Source organism: Marmota marmota, unplaced genomic scaffold (assembly GCF_001458135.2).
Source record: "Marmota marmota marmota unplaced genomic scaffold, marMar, whole genome shotgun sequence".
NCBI classification, from domain to species: domain Eukaryota; kingdom Metazoa; phylum Chordata; class Mammalia; order Rodentia; family Sciuridae; genus Marmota; species Marmota marmota.
In genome coordinates this window covers 48,999,915-49,021,168 of record NW_025999990.1, presented here as the reverse complement: position 1 = coordinate 49,021,168, position 21,254 = coordinate 48,999,915, and the positions used below count along the sequence as shown (strand labels likewise).

The window sequence follows — 21,254 nt, the reverse complement described above, 5'->3', positions numbered from 1 at the left end:
GACATCATGTACCTCTGGGTGTGATATTCTGAGAAGCACATGTCACTCATGTAGTATTCTGGCAAAAGGCATATAACCCAAACCTAATTGCGGGAGAGCGTCAGACAAATCCAAAATGTGGAACATTCTAACTGAAAACTCAGAGGAAGGAAAAGACAATATTCTTTAAAAAAAAAGTCAGTGCTATAAACAACAAAGACATGATAATGGAAAATATTCCAGACTATGAGAAACTAAAGAGACTTTCTAACTAAATACAGTGTCTAATCCTAGACTGGCTCTGTTTTGCAGACTTGGGGGGGAGGGATGTTGGAAAAATGGACAGAAGTGGATTATGAATGGAATGTTAAATTAAAAGTATTGTTTACAGAAGTTGATAATTGAGTTGTTGTTATATAAGACACATTCTATTCTCCAGGAAAATACACTTCTCTTAGGGAATTGTTTTGAAATTTAGAGGTGAAGGGCTCTCAAATGGTTCACACAAAACTACATTGATATCATCTTTCTATGTCTAGGTAGACATAGGAGATAGAAGGAGTGACAATAAATTATAGAGCAAAGGAGGTAAAATGTAGCAACAGATGAATCTAGGCAAAGCTGTGCATGTGCTTACTGCACTGTATTGTTCTTGCAGATTTTCTTTAAGTTTGACATTATTTCCAAATGAAAAGACTCTTAAAAAATAAAATTCTAACCTGAAAATAGACACTCAGATGTTAAATACTATTAAATAGCAAGATAATTAGTGGTTCAAAAGCAGCTCTAGATCTAATACAACTAGATTCTAGTCATCATTTTCCTTTAGTATAAGTTTATTTTCAATTAAGAATGAATTGACTGGTAATGCTGAATCTGTTCACAAATGTCTGCTCAAAACAAGTGATAATTCAGGAAGGTTGTTGGAAAGAATACCATATTCATTGTTTTTTAAATGTAAGTATTAAAGAAAACAATGGGAGAAAATTAGAAAGTAATATAAAAAGAATTCATTGACAATAGCAATAAACATTAAAAATTTACCCAGAAATAAATATAACAAAGCATTTTTGAATTCTGTTGAAAATTTGAAGAAAATCCTTGACAAAAAATGATTAGATAACATGGAGAGAGAACAAATTTCTAAGTTAGAAAACTCAATATATAAAGATTGATTCAAATAGAAAGGGTTCACATTAGCAAATAAGACTGTGTAAAATAGACAAATAAGTCAATGAAACAGTATAGAGGGGCCAGAATAGATCCACAAATATATAGAAATTGGGTATCAGAGTTGACTTTGCAGATCATGTCAAGTATGGATGAGTCATAAACCACTTGTTGAATAGTGTATTTTTCTCATGAAAAAAACCAGGCCCCTACCTCACACCATAGAGAAAGCAATTTCAGTTTTACTATAGATTTAAATACTAAGGATGACACTTCAACATTTTGTTTTGAAAACTACTACTGGGTAGCCTGAATCAGGAAGGACTGCATAGATTGCATGTGTAAACTTAACAGGAAATATATTTGACTATATTGAAATTAAAGTCTTTACAGCCAAGTCACTGTACCAGTGAAGAGCCAAGGCACACATTGGAGGTGGGTAATCCATGTAACCAACCAAGGACAGAAGGAAGAACAGGCAACACAAATAAGTGAGAGGTTCACAGAACACAGAGCTTCACAATTCAACTCTTTCAAAGTATATTAAAATGACCAAATCATCTTTGAGAGCCAATTACATGTAAGAACAGCCTTCCATATTACTGGGCTTCCAACTATAAAGATTTTAAAAATTATATTTTTATTTTTTACACAAATTATAACTTTATATAATTATGGAGAACACAGTATATGATATGATATATTCTATAGTGTGAAATGATTGAATCAAGATAGCTAGCATATCTGTCACCTTAAGTCTATATCACTTATTCCTCCTGTCTAACTACAATTTTGTACCCTTTGAACAGTGCTTCTTTCATCCCCTTACCCTAGTCTCTGGAAAACACCTTTCTACTGTCTTGTTTCTTTGGGTTCCATTGTTTTAGAGTCCACATGTAAATGACACCAAATATTTTATATAAAGTTATGAAGAAATATCAATGGCTAATGTTGTATCATGAAATTCCGTAGGATCAATCCTTTCCGGAGCACGAAAATGGTTTTCAGGTTGGCATGAGATTAGAAGGCATTGATCCCCGACATCCATCTGTATTCTGTGTGCTTTCTGTAGCTGAGGTGAGAGATATGGTTATTGTTTTGGGCTAACCATATGGTAACAGGATTTTCTAGAGAATAACAAATTTGTATACTTTTGATCATTAACAAGTTCTAGAACATTGTGGATTTATTTTAGTCTGTGATGGGTGAAAATGTTTCTTAATGAATCCTTTTCCTTCTGTGAAGATTAAGTTTCTAGTAAGTTTCATCGTTTATTCTTGACTTAATTGGTTAGTGGTTTTCACCTAAGATTGATAACAATTCATGAATCATCACACAATTTTTTTATTAACAGAAATATAATTATTCACATTTTAGTTGAACTAATGAGAAATGTATATGAATAATATTATTCCTGTTATATATTTATACAAATACATGTATTTTATGGAAATTATGTAAAGTGAAGAGCCAGTAATGAAAGTAAATGGTTTGTAAAATGTAATATTTACTAAACATATCATCAAATCAATAAGAGATGTCTCTATTTCTAATAGCATTCAATGAAGAAGCCACATTCATTTGCTCCACTTGATTGATTGTAGCTATTAAACTTGCACAGCATGTTTAGAGGCTGTATCTGTTTTAATGTTCTCTTTACTGAGTATGCTGTATGCATATAGTAGAGCGAAGGCCGTCCCCATTTTGTTTTGCTCTGTACTGCAGTCTACACTGTCTTGGGACATGAATCCAAGCCAACAGCGAGAGATAGGGATTCTGAAAGAAATATTGGACAGGTGTTGAATTAATAAATAAACTACTCAATTAAAATACTTAAATTGTGGATCCTTTTTTCCACCTAAACTATTGTTTTTAATTTATAGGTTCTTTTTGGTTATACATGACAGTAGAATCCATTTTGACATTTGATTATAAAGCATGGAATATATCTTGTTCTAATTCAGTGCTAGTACCTTTCCTTCCCCTCCTTTACCCCCGCACCCTGTTCCCTTCCCTGTACTCATCTTTCTGCCATTTACCCATAGTTATTATTTTTATTATTTTTAATTTTTTGTGAATGTATACAATGGTAACACTCACATATATATTCATATACGTACATAGGCAAGTAAAAAAAGGCTGTGTTTTGCAGAAGGCTTTAGGTTCTTGAAGGACAATACCTACTTTATATCACAGTTTTAATCAGATGTCATGTATAAATTTGTTCTCTAATGAAAAAATTTGGCTGGAAGCATCAGCTCTTAAATATTGTTAGCATTCACAAAGTATTTGAATATTTTGATAATTTTGTGTCCATTTTAAATGTATGACACTTAATGAACAATTGCAAACTTTCCTTGCTGCAGGTGTGTGGTTACCGGCTAAGACTTCATTTTGATGGGTATTTAAGCTGCTATGATTTCTGGACCAATGCTGGTTCCCCTGACATTCATCCAGTAGGGTGGTGTGAAAAGACCAAGCATGAATTGCACATCCCTAAGGGTAAGCCAGGATGCATTTGCCAATCAAAAAGAGAGTCACTTGATATTTCAGTTTTATTTTTAATAAAATTTTATGAAATACTATCAAGAGAACCTGGTGTGAAAATTTGATCCCCAAAGAGCACTAAGACCTCAGTAACACCCTCTTTAAAAAGAAGTATCTTCGAAAGAAAATTGTTCATGACTTTTAGGTCAATTATTCTGATAAGGCACATGGGGTAGAAATAAAATATTATGGGAGATCTTATGGTACATAAGTTTATTAGACCTTGAGCAACTAATGTCTAAATCATGGTTGAAATGAAACTTCCCACTATATCAATGGCACTGCAGGGTGAAGAAATTTGAATCACTGTCAATTGTTGCAAACCCCCAAATCATGGAAAACATGGAGCAATGAAAAAAAGTTCAGTTCAAGTTTTCTTGTGATGGTAAAATCTCAGCTTTGTCTTTTGTTACCTACTAGAGGAACCCTAGCCAGCGGTTTGTGCAAGTGAGTAGAGGGTGCCGTCAGTGAGAAGCCCATGGGCCAGTTTCTTTGCATGGCCAACTTTGGCATACAGTCTCCTGCTTGCATGTTAGACTATGAAATGACTATGGCAACTTCTGGGATAGGTATATATATGTTTTATTCTTGGTAATCAACTCGAGAGTGTCCCTTGGGCTCTGCCTTGGGACCTATGAAAAGTCCGTTGAAATTGCTGAGTTTTAAGAACTGGTGACAGGTAACAGGCACATTCATCCCATAGATTTTATGGAGTCCTTACTATATGCACATACTGGGGCTGGAACAATGAGTAAAAACCTCTGTCTCCGTGGACTTTCATTTCAGAGGAGGGGAAGGATTGAGACCAGCCGTAAGAAGGCTCTTTTAGATAGTGTGGTGAAGACAAGCCTGTCTTGGGGGTCCCATAGATGCCTAAACAAAATGGGAGAGAAAGCAACAGGGTTCCTGAGGAAGAGCATCAAGCAGGGAAAGTACAGAGCAGATGCCCTGGGGTGGAGTGGACTTGGTTAGGATGAGGAATCTCAGGGAGACAAGTGGAGAAGCAAGTCAAAAAGGTAGGAGGTAGAGACGTCTTAGCCTTGAAGACTGTTTAGGAGTTCAATTTGTATTTTCAGTATGATGGTCTCTTGGAAAATACTGAGCCTGCATTGTTCTGCAGTGCTGTTTGAGCCAACTTAGGGCATATGAATGGAAGACAAGGCATTTCTAGTGGGAACATTGTACAGATAGGGTACAGAAAGTTAGAATTGTCAAAAATGGTCTTTGGATTGTGAAGGCTTTCGTAATTTCCCTCAAGTGTCGGCTTCTTGGATCACAGCATCATTGGGATCTCTTATGGTCTTTGTGACATGGCTTCCTCAGGGGTGGGGACAACACTGGTACTCTTATCTTTTTACCCATTCTGGAAACCTTAATGGGAGGTGAGATCCCCATCAAGCTCGCAGGGTCCTAGTGCCATAGCTTAGTGAACACTAAACATTTGTAGGGAATGGTGTGCACGATGGGAGACCACAATCAACTGTTTTGAATTTAAGACATTAAAAACATTAAGACAATTTGGAAATTTAAATGTAAACCATTGTGATCTGCTAATAGCATGGAATTTGTGACAGAAGACTGAATGGTAATAAAGTATTTAAAATACTTGTGGTTACCTCTTGTGGATATTTTTGAGCAAATTGTACTTTTTATCTAGGTTATAGAAAAGATAAATTTGTTTGGATGGATTACTTGAAGGCCTGCAAATTGCAAAATGCTCCTAAGAAATTATTCAGGAACAGAAGTTCTGTAAGTATTTACTTCCTCAGTTTAAGTTAGAATTTCCCTTGAGCTTACATTTATTAAAATTTGCTCTATATTCTGTTATATTTTAATCCTTTAAGAAATTATCGAAACTCAACTTCCTGAAACTTTTCTCCCTTAATTTGTCTCCCTTTTTCTATGGGCATCTGTTTTATTTTCTCTTTTAAAAGTACAATTAAAGACTTCAGTTAGCTGTGTAAAAAGTATTTAACAACGGCTAAAAGTAAAATGCCTTTCATAATTTTTTTTTCCTTTTTACTTACAATGAGTTAATCTTTTTAAAGTTAGTTTTGGTATTTTGAAACAAGTAGGTACTTCAGGCAGACTTTGGATGTACCCAGCTTAGCTAAGTGTGAATAAAACAAGGGTCCATCTCATGCAGACTCACGGTACTGTGAGCATCTGAGTAAAGAACACTCCCTCTGCCAGGGTGGTACACAAGCCTGAGTCACCTGCAGATGATGTCACTTTGCAGGTCTCCTTCTTGACTTTCTGAGATTTTCTTTATTGATCTTAGAATTAATGTTACATGATTGTTGTATGTGTTTCATATAATTGTATAAATGAAAGGGCGTTATTGAAATGTGAAATTTCTTTAAAAGTAGAATGGGCTAAAGAAAAATAAAAATTGGGGTTTAAATAATATAGAAGTAGAGAAGAAACCCTCATTTTGTCCCCAGATATTGGGTAAATACTCCCAAATCTCAGAACTAGCTAATTGTCACAATTCAAAGACTGGGGTTTTGTAACAGTTATTTTATTATAAATCATAATCTATAGCACATTTATATGAACAAACATGTGTGTGTGTGTATATATATATATATATATATATATATATATATATATACTTAAAAAAAGCATTCATACTTTTAATTGTATTTTTTATATGTGAGTTACTGTATATATACTTAACTATTGAGAAAGCCACTACTTTCAGTTAGAGTAATCAATTTAATGATATCTTGATGCTAAAAAGGATGTCTTTATCGCTGTTTCAAATAGCAATATTTGAATACTATTCAAAAGCCTATGGGGAGCAGAAAACCTCATTTGATAGGACTGTATTCAGCAAACAGTATATCTTTAAATGGATACAAATTACACTAAGAACTGAAGAGGGAAAAATGAAGTTGATAAGGGAAAGAAAAACTCCCTGCTCATCCAAAGAGAAGAGCCCAGAGGAGCTAGTTTCCGTGGTCTTGATTAGGAATGTGAGCTGCATGACAGTTGCTGGGTGTTTCCTGGCATTTGCTGGTTTCTTTCCAGAGGGTGAGTGTTGATGCCCTCTAGGCTTTGCTGATGCTAAACATTGTAGAAGTTTCACCTTGGCTCAGTCCTGCTTGGTGTCCTTGTTTCTTTTCGTCCCTCTTCCCCTGCTGGTGCTATGTTAGAATGGACCAGTGCCTAAGGAGTTTCAGGTGGGAATGAAGCTGGAGGCCGTGGACAGGAAGAACCCTTCTCTGGTGTGCGTGGCTACCATAGCAGATATTGTGGATGACCGCTTACGAGTACATTTTGACAACTGGGATGACAGCTACGATTACTGGTGAGACACCATTGTTTGTTTTTTTCTCTTTTCCCCAGCATGTTCTTATGTTTGGTTAAGAATTTATTTTTATTCCAGTCCTATCACTTTTCTTGCTGTTCAGGTAGTAATAAACATCAGGAAATTCAGTAGTGACTTTTCACAGCCTTCTCTGATATGAATTTTGTTGAAATAAGGAACCTAAGAAACTATTTCCACACCTATAAGAAGTTGTCTAATGAGGCCTTACCAGAGCAGTTAAGGGAACTTCACTGTATGTTTGTCTAGTTTGCAAGGAAAACAATTTTGTGAAGAGCAATTTAAGAACTTGTAGTGTTTCTTTTTTCTTTTTTCTTTTTTTTTTGTGTGTGTTTTTCTGAAAGATGTTGCATTCAACCCATCATATTTTTAAAAGAAAGATTCAGGGAGCACAGGATTATTTGAAAGCCTGTGGGGAACAGAGAAAATGTGTGCTATGAAGCCATTAAACTAACATTGCATGAGTTAAAAGGGTTTTCTGGATAAAAACCTGAAATACAGAGGAGGTCACAGTGAAAATACTTTTTTGTAGCATTTCCTCGTAGTGTTTCCTGAGTAATGGATAAGTCCCTACAAGGGGCCATTGTTCTTAATTTGCATGAAGGGAGTCTTGTTTTTCCTTTTGAACCAAGAAGTAAAGCATAGAATAATTGTTGTATGTGTCTTTGGTGGAATGTTCTGGGTTCTTTGAAAGGAGGAAGAGGAAAAATGTAGTTATCTAGAATCTGGACTGTCCTATTACCATTTAGACTGTCCTATTAATATTTTCCATTACTGTAAGTAAAACTGGTAGAAAAGGTATAGTGTTTGCTCTCTGAGGATATCACTAACACTTCAGGTCTTTCCCCCTTTATTTTATGCTATGAAGTTTCAAGAAGGTTATGCAAAAGAGAAGTTTAGTCACTCAGCTTACAAATATGGTACTAAAAATTACTTCTCTTTCCCTTTAGCTATGAAGTACTGTTTTCTGTGATATCTCTTAATATCTAGAATAGCAATTACTCTTGGATTCTTTCTCTGGGATTGAGTAATATGGGATCTAACACAGGATCCTGTTTTTGCAGGTGTGATGTTAATAGTCCTTATGTCCAGCCAGTTGGTTGGTGTCAGGAGAATGGAAGAACTTTGATAGCGCCCCAAGGTGAGCAGACTGGGTTTTCTTTGAAGTTATCTCTGTATGAGTGGCTATCCACATTTTAATTTTTGTGCATGTAAATCACATTTCAATGCAAAGTATATGATAAAAATGCTGAGCAAGATTTTTTCAATCACCAAGGATCTGAACTGTGGATGTGCTTGCTTCCCATAGTGAAAAAGGACGTTTTGTAAAGATGTATTAGACAACCATTAAAAGAAGTTAAGAGTTTTTATCTCATTAAATGAATATCATTGCTGAGGATTGACATTTAAAACTGGCTATTTACATGTACATAATTTATCTTATAACAATTAATTTTTGAGTCATAAGATTATTAAATACACTTAACTTTGGCATTAAATATAGAAATGCAGAAATCTGAGAATTGAGAATTAACTTAATGAGTTTCTACACTTGCCAGACTTCTGACTTAATGGTTAGCTAAGCATTTAAGTAAAGACTCTTAATAGATATTTTTACTCCATTATAGAAATATTTAGAGATTTTTTTTATCAAGCTTCTTTGTTTTTACATTTAAAAATGAGTGAAGGCTAGGGATGTAGCCCAGCAGCACAGATCATGCAAGGAGCCCTGGATTTGATTCCCAGCACCTTCCTCCCCTCCAAAAAATTTAGATGTAAGTGGCTATGTAAACTTGGCATCTTAAAAGCAGATGACCAAGGAGAAATATGTTTTCTTTCAGTACATAATATACAGGAAGAAATGTAGAGTAAGGAACATGCCATCTGGAGTGGAGAACTGTTTATTTTTTAATTTGAATGATTCTGGAGCTTTGCTATTAATCTTTTTTCCCTTAAGTGTAGAAAAGTATTAGAATTGCCCACTAAATTCTTAAATTTGGTGACCAGAAATTAAATAATTAAAAACAAAAATCGAGTCAAATAAAGCAAAACAAAAATTTTCAACTATTCACAGATACCCATTTGGTCTAGAAAGGTTTTTATGAAATATGTAACATCTCAAATTCTGATTTTGACATACAGATTTAGAATCTTTTCCCTATATTTCTATAAAAAGGGCTAAAGCTCACTAGCATTCTTTAAGATGAAGTCTGATATCTGTCACTTCATCCTGAAGCTGAGGTTAGATGTCCATCAGTTGGTGTGTGTGGAGATAAGAGACTGCATTGCTTGCATCTTCCTCTAGTGAGTCTAGAAACGTTCTTTGAAGCATGTTAAAAAATAAGTGTTCAGCATTCTCCTGTAATTCATAAGATTGGGGTGTCTCTGAGAGACGTATTCCAAGGTCACCAAAGATTACTTTTTTCCCATTAGTTTTTTCCCTTATTTCAATAAGAGAAAGTTAATCATAAGTGTATGAGTTCAGAGGCTGGGGATGTGGCTCAAGCGGTAACACGCTAGCCTGGCGTGCGCGGGGCACTGGGTTCGATCCTCAGCACCACATACAAATAAAATAAAGATGTTGTGTTCACCGAAAACTAAAAAAAAATAATAAAAAGAAAATTTCTCTCTCTCTCTAAAAAAAAAAGTGTATGAGTTCATTTCTGGACTCTTCAGTTTTATTCCATTGGTTTGTATGTCTATTCTTATAACACTAATACCCTACTACCTTGATGACCATAGCTTTATTAGTAAATTTCAGAAAATTTACTAATAAATTTACTAATAAAATTTACTAATAAATTTACTAATAAAATTCAGAAAATTAGAAAATTTCAGAAAGTGTGAGGCCTCCAGCACTTTATTTTTCAAGATTAGTTTTTATTCTTCTGGGTCTCCTGCATTTTCATATTCATTTTAGAATTAACTTTTCAATTTCCACCATAAAGCTAGCTGGGATTTTGATAGAGATTGCACAAAATTTGTAGACCAATTTGGGGAATATTGGCATTTTCACAATGTTAAGTTTTCTATCCCATGATTTTCCTCTGTTTAGGCCTTCTTCAACTTTCTTCTGATGATATTTGTAGTTTTCAGTCTACAAGTCTTTCACTTTTTTATTATATTTGTTACTAAGTATTTTATTCATTTTCAAATTGAGGTAAAATTCATATTGCTAAGTTAACCACTTTAACAACAGTACAACCCTGGGAACGATGCTTATAATAACAGTGACCCTTTGGGAGAGACTCAGAGCACACCCAACCATGGCATTTTCTGAGACACAGTAGTTTTTAATTGGAGCATTTTAGCTTATGTATTTTTTCTTTTGTTTTTGGTGTTAAATCTAAGAATCAGTTGCCAAATTTGAAGTCATGAGAATTTACCTGTGTTTTTTTCCTATGGAATTTGTGGATTTTTGTTCTTAAATTTAAGCCATTGATTCATTTTTTATTTAATTTTTATATATGAAATAAGGTAGGGGTTCAAATTAATTATTTTGCATCTGGTTCCCGGTTTTACCAGCAACATTTCTTGAAGAGACTATTCTTTCCCATTGAGTGATCTTAGCACCATTTCTGAAAATAAATTTTCCATAGATATTTAGGTCCACTTCTGGACTCTAGTTCTGTTTTCATTGGTCTTTTTGCCTGTAATATGCCAGTACCATTCTGTTTTGATTACTGTAGTTTTGTTGTCAATTTAGAAACCAGGAAGTGTGAGTTCTCCAGCTTTGTTCTTTTTCATGACTATTTTGTCTATTGAGACCCTTTGAAGTTTGATAGTAATTTGTGGACTGACTTTCCACTTCTGAAGAAATGATTATTGGATAAGTGATTATTGATAAGTGTTGTGCTGGATCTGTAGATTGCTTTGGGGAATATTGCCATCTTATCAATATTAAGTTTTCTAGTTTATAAACACAGGATGTCTACTTGAATTACTTGCTGCAATGTTTCTAGTTTTCAATTTATAAGGTATTCACCTATTTGATTAAATTTATTCATAGATACTATTATAAATGGAATAGTTTTCTTAATTTCCTTTTGGTATAGAGAATCACATATGATTTTGTGTGTTGTTATTTTATCCTGCAACTTTACTGAATTAATTTATTAGTTCTAGCTAGTGGTTTTCTTTGTGCATCGACTCTAGAATTTCCTATGTGGAATCATAGCATCTGCCAAAAAAGATAGTTTTACTTCTTCATTTCCAATTTGTATGCCTGTCATTTTTTTTCCTTGCCTAATTGCTGTATCCAGGGCTTCAAGTACAAAGCTGAACAGCATTGGCAAAAGTGGGCTTCATTGTTTTTTCCTTAGGGAGAAGCATTTAGGTTTCCTACCTTTGAATATGATGTTAGCTGTAGGTTTTAATAACTTACTCTGTTATGCAAAGGAAGTTTTCTTTTATTACTAGATTCTGGAGTCTTTTTATCATGAAATGATGTTGAATTTTTTTCTCAGGGTCTTATTTGCATCTATGGAGAAGATGATGTCATTTCCTGCCTTTTCTCTATGAATTTAATTATTACATTGATCACGTTCTTATGTTGAACACCCTTTATTTCTGGAAAATAGTTATTTAGTCATGGTGCACAATTCTCTTAATGTGTTGTTGGAATCAGTTTGCTAGTGTTTTGTTGAAGATTTCTGTACGGACATTGACCCATAGTTTTCTTGTCATATCAGTTGGTCTATTCTTTTTATGCTATTGTAAGTGGAATTGTTTTCTTAAGTTTTATTTTTGGATCATTTCATATTTACAGAGATTCAATTTCTAAGTATTTATCTTAAAAATCCTGTAGCTTTGCTGAATGCATTTATTAGATCTAGTAGGTTTTTTGGGGGTGGGGTTGGGAGTGGGAGGATTCCTTAGGACTTTCTATATACAAAAATATATTATCTGCAAATAAAGATACTTTTACTTTTTCCTTTCTATGCTTAATGCCTTTTCTTTTTTGCTTAACTCTTGTGCATATGCATACCCTTCAATATACAACCGACTAGTAGTGGTAATGTGAGTCATCTCTCTCTCTCTCTCTCTTTTTTTTTTTTAAATTGTTCCTTGTTTTGGAGTAAAGCTTTCAATCTTTCACCATTAACTGTGGCATTTGCTGTGTTTTTTTTTTTTTTTTGATGTTCTTTATCAGACTGAGGAAGTTCCCTTCTATTCCTAGTTTGTTAAGCATTTACTTTAAAGGGGTCTTTTATTCTATTAATTTGGTATAATTATATTGATTGATTGTCAAATGCTGAACCAATCTTGTATTCCTGGAATAAATCCTACACGTGTATAGTGTGTGTATGAGTATGTGTACATGTGTTACCACAATTTGTTTGTTAGTAGTTTTTGAGCTTTTTTGAGTGTAAAGTCATAATCTCATCCATTCTTTTAAAATATTTTTATGTGTAGCCTGGGAAAGTGGCACATGCCTGTAATTCCAGCTACTTGGAGACTGAAGCAGGAGGTTTGCAAGTTTTAGACTAACCTCAGTAACTTTAGGAGGCTCTAAGCAACTTAGCAAGACCCTGTCTCAAAATTTAAATAAAAAGCTTGGGGATGTGCCTCAGTGGTTAAGCACCCCTGTGTTCAATCTCAATAATAATAATAATAATAATAATAATAATAATATATTTTTATTCCTAGTACAGAAGACTTTTCTGAAGGCTAAGGAAAAATAGGAAGAGCAATAAGTACAAAACTTTAGTGTTTAACATATTCATCCACAGCATGCATGATTACTTGTCTGTAAGAAAGACTCAGTAGTGTCATAAAAAGTTTGTTTGCATGATATTGTGCAAGGATGACCCTTCAAGGTGGTCTTCATGAGCCACAGGACACTTCTCATTTGCTATAATGATATTTAAAATGAAAATTCAAGCAGATAGTTTAATCAATGTATGATCAAGTTAGTGGAGTATAATGAAATTACATACAAAAGTACTATGAGCAAAAATTTGTTGAAGACAAAAGTTAACTAAAGTTTAGGAACCCAACTGCACCAAAGGTGTTAAACTCTACTAACTGCATAAAATAGGAAAAGTTTGGAGCCGTGGAGAGTAGAGGGGATGGAGAACCAGTGTCATCTTCAGATATTCTCTCCCATAAGACAAGGCTGAAGCTAGGACTGCTTGTGTCTGTGTGTTTGTGTGTAACACACATGTGTGCACCGCCATGCATACACACCAACACACAGGCTGAGTATTTCTTATCTGATGTGGTTTGGACCTGAAGTGTTTTGGATTTGGGATTTTTCAAAATTTTGAAATATTTGCATATACATGAGACATTTTGGCGATGGAACCCAAATCTGAATGCAGTATTTATTTATGTTTCATATATATTTTAAAAACATAAACTTTAGGTGATTTTATATAATAATTTTAGTGTGCCTACATTTTTAGTGCAATCTGTAATGAGATTGGCTGTGGAATTTTCCTCTTGTGGCATGTGTCATTGCCTCAAAATTGTGGATTTTTGGATTAGGTTCTCTCTCTCTCTCTCATCTGTGTGTGTATGTATTTAGTGACTGAATATAGTAAAATATTAAAAAAAATTCAACCTTGTACACTTAAATAATTGTTTCTGTAGTACTTGGGCTCCAAAATTTGCTGGCTGCATTTATTTTACTTAAAATGAATTTATATTTTGAATATCATATATGTCCATGGAGTTTTACATTAAATATTATTTTATGGTTTCAATTACATTGTGAGAAAAATGTGTTTGCTATATTTGTCATTGTGTGTGGGGGTGTGTGCATGTGTGTAAAATTGCACTTCGGAGAGCAGTTAAAGCACTTGAAAGTAAAACAGCATGTGCTGATATGTATAGTCGTCCCTAGCATATAGGCAGATTCTTCTAGATTCCAGATAAAATACCTTCCTTCAGAGAGAGGAAAGAGACAGGGTGACAGAGATGGAGGAGGATGTCACTTTTTATAACATGTAAAGATGCTTTTCAGTGATATATATTTAATTCTAAATGTTAGATATTCTATTGATTATCTTTTTATGTTTTGATTAGTGCATTATAGTCACACAACTATTCATTTGGATGTAATCATATATACATATAACATAGTTTGCTTATTCTCAATCCCCAGTACCCCCTCTTTCCCTTCCCTCCTTTCTCTCTCCTGGATTCCCTTCCTTTACGCATCTTTCTTCTATTTATTTATTATCTTTTTAATTGTTGCATGAAATTGACCAACTTATGTTCTATGTATGTATGAATGCATACCAATGAACTTCACTATTATATATCTATATTTATTACCTTTCTAGAGAACTTTTAAAAATATAGAAGTAGAAGTTCTCCTGTTTCTCCAGAATTTTAGTTGAAATCATAAAAAGATGTTAGATGGACATACAGAAAACTCTAATAAAACAAATCTTAGCATTTGAAGAAGAAAAGCTTCTCTCTAAAAGAAATCTCTGTTCAGAGATCTTGGTCTTCCTTCTGTGAGGGGCAGGAATCACCTCCTTACATGAATGGGTACATCTGATCCTTCTGTTGAAGTAAAACCACTGAGGAGCCTAGTCTTATTACAACATAGAGCCAATTCTATACAGAAAACTTAAATCTACCCACTAAGGAGTAATAACTAGCTTGTCAGCTGAAAGTTACTTTTCTTGCTTTTTTTTCAGTTGCCTTGAATGGTATTGCTATGTAAAAAATAATTCTGGTAACTTTATATGTGTATGAATTGGCAGGACTCTACATTGCTTTGAGTGGCTTTTTTTTTTTTTTACTAGTTTAAACTGTGCTATAAAGATTGTTTTTTCAACTGCCTTATATGGGTGAAAATCTGTTCTATAGTTGCTGACAGGATGTTCCACCCCTGCCAGCCTCCTGAATAATCTGGGCAGGTGGACTGGAAGCCCTGTGGAGCCATGATGGTTGTCAGGGCACATCTGACCGACAGGGTGACTATCTTCAGAAAGGACAACCCTGCATAGAGTGTCTCTCCAAATGCATATTGCTGTCACAACACAGTCAGACTGCAACTAAACTGAAATACAGTTGAGCAAACATGTCTTCTATATTGACAGAATGGAGAGAACCAAATAAGAATAAAACAGGATGCTTGCTTTGAAGGAAGGACTTTTTTTTTTTTTGGTAACAGCTTTATTTAAGTATAATTTCATATACTATACAGTTCATTACTTTAAAGGGCTTTTAGCATATTTATGGAGTTTTGTAACCATCACCACATTCAGTTTTATAATGTTTTATAATGTCTTTATCACCCAAAAAAGAAATCCCAAAATATTGAAATATTATTCCCCAATTCTCCATAACTCCAAGCCCTTGGCAACATTATTTACTTTGACTGAACATTTGCTTATTTTAGATATTCATATAAATAAGAATCTTATCACATGGCTTTTTGTGTCTGGCTTCTCTCAGTGAGCATAATTATTTTTAGGTTCACCCATAATGTAACATGTACATCTTTTGTTTTATTTCCAAGTAACATTTATTTCACTGAATGGATAAACCACAAATTTGCTTATCCATTTGTCAGTTAATGGGAATTCAGGCTATTTGTGCTTTTGAGCTGTTCTGAATAATGCAGCTATGAACATTTGTTTATAGGTTTTGTATGAACATGTGTCTTCATATCTCTTGGCTATATACCTGTGACTGGACTTGCTGGGCTTTCTGGCAATTCTACATCCAGTTTTTTGAAATGCCAGTCTTTTACACAGAGTCTGCACCATTTTATGTTCTCAGCACCAGTGCATCATGAGGTTTCCTCTTCTGCATCCTCACCATCACTTGACCAGTATGTCAGATTACTTTAGACACTGATCTGTTTTAAAAGCAACTTTGTGATATTTTTGTCAATTGGTTTCATAGCTGGAGAGATTGGTTAACTGGCCAGGGTATATTGTAGATCCAGTAGCAGTCCTGTTAACTGGCTTCAAAAACTCTGTTGTCCTTTCTTTCACCATGCTGCAGGGTCTTTCTGAGTGTAGTGAAAGGAAAACTTTCAGAAGAGTCCTAGGAACACAGAGTGAGAGCTAGTTTTACAGTGGAAATAGTGTTTGAATTCATCTTTGAGAGATGAGTAAAATTTTAATAGGGAAATGCAATGGAAGGGAATATTAGGTAGAAAGAAGAGTACACACAGAAGCAAATGGCAGAAAGTCCCTGCCTGCTTAGAATTAGAACACCTGGAATAACATGGGGCTACAGGGTGTGGTGGGGTAAAGGGGAATTCGAAGCAAAACGTGGCAGAGCATTGGGCTCATACTGATTGTGAATAGCCTTGTAAGTTTTTACTTTATTTAAAATTTGAAACATTTTAAGCATTTAGAAGAGTTGTAAGAATAGCAAAGGATCTTCTCCCTGTCAAACTAGATGAGATTAAGTTCCCAAAATCAAAGTTTTAACTGTCACACCATAATATCCTTCACAGCACAGACAGATAAGCCAGCAGAAGAACATCCAGGATCACATGCTCTTCCATTTGTCCTGTCTCCTTTGTATCCTTCAGTATGTAACCATTCTTTCAGTCTTTCCTTCCTTGACTTTCATGAACTTGACATTTATGAAGATTGCAGGCCCATCCTTTTGTAATGTGCCCCTCAATTTGGGTTTGTCTGATGCATCTCTAGAGGAATATTCCAGAAGTGAAGCTGTGTTCTCATTGCATCCTATCAGGTGGTGTGTCTTTCCTGTTTATCATGACTAGGATCACTTGATTGGTGGTGAGGGTCACTTTTCTCCACTGTAAAACTATCTTTTAAGAATTAATCCCTGTTTGCTGAGGAGTTACCTCAAGATTATGGAAATGTTCCATTCCTCATCAAACTTTTACTTGCTAGTTCTATCATTCCTTGATGAATTATTTGTTGGTTGATTTTTTGCTAACTAAAGATGTTCTAATTACATTATTATTCCTTCTATGTTTATTAGTTGGCTTCCTTATGGTTTTATGGAGTCACAATCCCTTGTTCATTCAGAGCACTGTCATCTGCTACTTGGTGATCTACCAAGCCCTATTACTTGATCTCAGGACTTAAGGTGTACTGGGGGCTGTTAAACTAATGAGTAGCCCTTACAAATAATATCAAAGTGATTAATCAAGGAGGTTAACACCTGGCCCCAAAGAGGAAGAAAAATTCTTTGTGGAGAGAATTATATGATAGTGTATTACTCTCTGACAAATTAATATGAACTTAGTGATTTAAAACAACACAAATTTGTTATAGTTCTGGAGATGTGGAGTTCAACGTAGGTTTTAGTTCAGTGTTAGAGTATTAATAAGGAGTTAGTAAGGCAGATCAATTGAGGGCATTTTATGCAAAGTATTTAAAAGCAATAGCAAGGATTTTATAGTCAAAGCTGTGATATTACTTATGTTTGGGGAGGATTTTATTGGTAGTAGTAGGTCAGATTAGAAAGGAGGAGTGGGGGGACCATTAGGGAGACTCATGATATATGAAAATAAGAGGTGAGGCCTTAACCAAGGTTTTGGATATGGGGCTAGGCTATCCCAGATAGTCTGTGAGTGCTACTTACTTGGTTTTGTAAGTGACTAAATAAGAAGACATGTATGAACTCATTACCTAGAGTATTTTGAAATCTGAAAGTCCCTGTGAATTGAGGGTCCAGGGAAATAAATTTGGTACCTGAACTTGCAAGGCTCTCCTTTCTTATAAATATCTTGTTTTACAATAATTACCTATTTTACATCCCAACAAAAAGTCACCAAAAGTGGAGAAAAATCAACCTTGCATGTTTTGTCAACTGCTGGACAATTTTCTGTGGCCATTTGGTACAACATATAGTGTTGATTCAGCATTGTATCTGCGTCAGGTAGACATTCACTACCACAGGTCCCTAAGCCAGCTTTGCTGTGGGTCCATCAATAGGTGACACCTGCCACTCTGGCGTGTTATTAATTCTTTCTTCTTGTTCATCACCTTGATTGAAAATCATATCATTATTTCCCCAAGGCATTTTGCAGACACTGATTTTCTATGTATTTTATAGAAATGCTGTAGAAAAATAGTGGGGTTTTTTTTGTTGTTTTGTTTTTTTTTACTCTGCAAAGGGTTCTCAGTCAGCCTCAGCCAAATTCTATTCTATTTTTTAATATTTTTTTAGTTTTAGGTGGACACAATATCTTTATTTTATTTTTATGTTGTGCTGAGGATAGAACCCAGGGCCTCATGCGTGCAAGGTGAGCAGTCTACCACTTGAGCCACAACTCCAGCCCCAAATTCTATTCTTTATGAGTTATTTTATTTTACCATAGGCTCTTTATACATTGAGGTGAGGCTGTGGATTTCTAATAAGTCAAATTTCTTTAAAACAAAGGCACAAAGTATTTTTCTTAAATAAAGTTATAGAAATTTTCTAAACTATACATTTTAATGTGCAAATTACAAATATTAATACCGCCATTAGATATAGCTTACTATTCTGTTATTCCCTCACCCACACTGTTTACTTTAGTGTGTGTGTGTATGTATGTGTGTGTGTGTGTGTGTGTGTGTGTGTGTGTATATATATATATATATATATATATATATTACATACTGGTAATTTAAAATTGTAATCACAATTAAAATTGTGATTTTGTTGTTCATGCTGCCTTTACAACTGTTTCTTAAACCTGAAAATATAATTTGAACATAGTCTGTTTTCTTTAAATAGTTTTTGAGAACCTAACTGTTAATGGCTACACAATTATCTTTCTTATGAGTATGCCACAGTTTATTCCATTTTTTTCTTTGTATTATACATTAACTTTTTGGTTCTTATGTTCAATGATGGAAAATATCCTTTTAAATAAGTTATATACATTTGTTTTTTCTCTATGATTCCTTTAAGTAGAATTATTGGATAACAGAATATGGAAAAACTTAAAGCATTTGATAAATATTTTCAGGTTGCCCTCCAGAAGCACACGGGGGCAATGCACTCCCCTCGCCGCCATCTTCCCAGTCCTATGTTTTGTTTTGTTGTCCTTCCATCTCACTGAATCCTCTAGCCAGGCACCTAGGTGAGGAAAACCACTGCTGATGGGGTGAGGGGTGAGGGTAGTTCAAAAGCCTTGTAGAAAGGTAGAGATCCAAAATACAAGAAATGGCTTTTTTTAAGTGTGTGCTATAAAATTAAATGCAATTGTTAAAATAACTATTGAAACCAAAGATATATAGCATAGTTCATATAAGAAAGTGCAGAAAGCAAAGGAAATCCCAAGAGAGCTTTAAAAAAATCCAGCTTGAGATGTATTTATGAAAGAGAAGACAAACTGTTTATCAAAGCAAATGCATATTATTTTAAAATTGTATTTAGAGGGTGTTGAAAATAGACACACGTAAGCCAAAATAATTTAAAAGTAAAAAATGATGAAGCAAAGCGTTCCATGATCTAGCAGTTTTACTTCTGGATACATTCCAGTGGAATGGTCACTAAAAAGAATGTACTTGAATGTTCACAGCATACATTCCATGTAATCCCCAAATAGAAACTGTCTAAAGGACTGTGGTAAATATAATGGATAGAAAGTAAATTGTAAAATACTCACATGATGGAATATTGAACAACAATGAAAATTAATGTTTGCATTCAGTAATCATGTTTTGATGACCCTCACAATCAGAATGTTGAACTAAAGAGGTTCTCCATGAATGAGCCCTTACTGTGTGATTCCATTTTTATAAAGGTAAAACAGAACCAGCAAAACCAGTCTCCTGGCTGGAAGCCAGGGTGGAGTTTCTCTGGAGAAGGCTATAGTTTTGATTAAAAGGGAACATGATGGGGATCGGGATGAGTTGGTGGGGCTGTGGTGAAGTTTAGGTTTTGATCTGGCTCAGGTCATATAGGCTATCCCCTTGATTTGTGTACTTTTCTTTAAATATACTTTATTTTAGAAAAAGTTTAATAAGTAGTAAGACTCTGTATCAAAACAAATATTAAAAAGTGTTGGGAACATAGCTCAGTGGTAAAGCATCCCTGAGTTCAATCCCCAGTACTAGAAAAATATTAAAAGTAAGAAGAGGGAAACATTATCAGAAATGCTGGGTAACTACTAGAAAATGCTTAAAGACTTTAGCATACTGCTTCAGGCTTTAGGCTTAGTTATAAAAAGCATTTTTGGGGGAGAGGAAGATGGCGGCAAGGGGAGTGCATTGCCCCTGTGTGCTGCTTCACTGTGTGGGAGTATGACAAGTCAGGACGGCTAAAGGCTATCTTGTTAGGAATTTCCAGCAATAGTGGGGTGCTCCAGAACCTGGAGGAAGGATTTCCATTGCACGAGGATCGGCTATGGGGACTCAAACGCGAGAGGTTTGTCGCACGGAGGGTAACACTGCTTATTCAGCAAATCGCCCCTTGGCTAGAGTCTGCAGCGCTCGCTGGGAAACGAGGAGATAGCAACGCAGGGATACAGCACTGCAGTTTCTGCCAGCTGTGCAAGCACCGTACTCAGGGCTGAATTCTGGGTTCGAGACGGGGGAAGGAAGCGGTCCATCTCGGTTCTCCACACCGGTCAGACCACAGAGGAGGCCAGCGGCCACCATGTTGGAAAGCTGACGTGACCATCCCTGTTTTCGACTGACCGTGGCTCATTCAGCCATAGAACAGGTAATTTCAGGCTGCCATTCGCCTGTGGCTTGCAGACAGATTGCTCGGGCTCAGTGCCTGGGTGCTTCTTAGTGCCTGCTCTTATCGGAGCGAGCACTGAGCGCGGGGCGGCCGAGTTCCGGCTCCCGGAACAGCCCTGGGCCAGGGCTGGGGAGCCTGCGGAGGCTGCTTCTTGGAGCCTACTCTTATAGGAGCTTACACCGAGCACGGAGCGGCCGAGTTCCGGCTCCCAGAACTGCCCTGGCCCAGGGCTAGGAGCCCGCGGAAACTGCTTCTCGGTCCGGGTCCTGCTGAGGGCCGGTCAGGACTCACCCGTTGCTTTGGTTGCCCGGCAAGGGGAACGAAATGCTGCCATTCACATAGGATACCAACATGGCAGAGATCTGATGTCATCAGAAAGCGGCGCAGGAGAGAACTTCATCAATACCAGCGGCGACAGAAACAGTTGGTCTCCTGGTAGGGGGGGTGAGGCACAGACACCCGAGTCTCTCTCGATTTGTCGTCAAGCCAGAGGGGAGGAGCCGGGCCGCTGCCAGCGCCCTGAGCAGGCCCAGCGGCTCGCCGGCGTGGTGACCGCGTGACCCCAATTGGAGAGGGGGCGGAGCGGAGCCGCCAC

The 21,254-nt window shown here is 35.8% G+C and overlaps 1 protein-coding gene across 3 annotated transcripts in view; it reads left to right on the top strand.

Annotated features, from left to right (window-relative positions):
* L3mbtl4 (L3MBTL histone methyl-lysine binding protein 4) overlaps positions 1–21,254 on the top strand; it is a 326,421-nt gene that overhangs the window by 62,197 nt on the left and 242,970 nt on the right. For all 3 annotated transcript variants that reach the window (XM_048806537.1, XM_048806538.1, XM_015482542.2), the window contains 5 exons: positions 2,122–2,226; positions 3,516–3,651; positions 5,354–5,445; positions 6,855–7,009; positions 8,092–8,168. In XM_048806537.1, the coding sequence (XP_048662494.1) occupies positions 2,122–2,226; positions 3,516–3,651; positions 5,354–5,445; positions 6,855–7,009; positions 8,092–8,168 (565 nt within the window). The remainder of the gene's footprint in view (positions 1–2,121; positions 2,227–3,515; positions 3,652–5,353; positions 5,446–6,854; positions 7,010–8,091; positions 8,169–21,254) is intronic.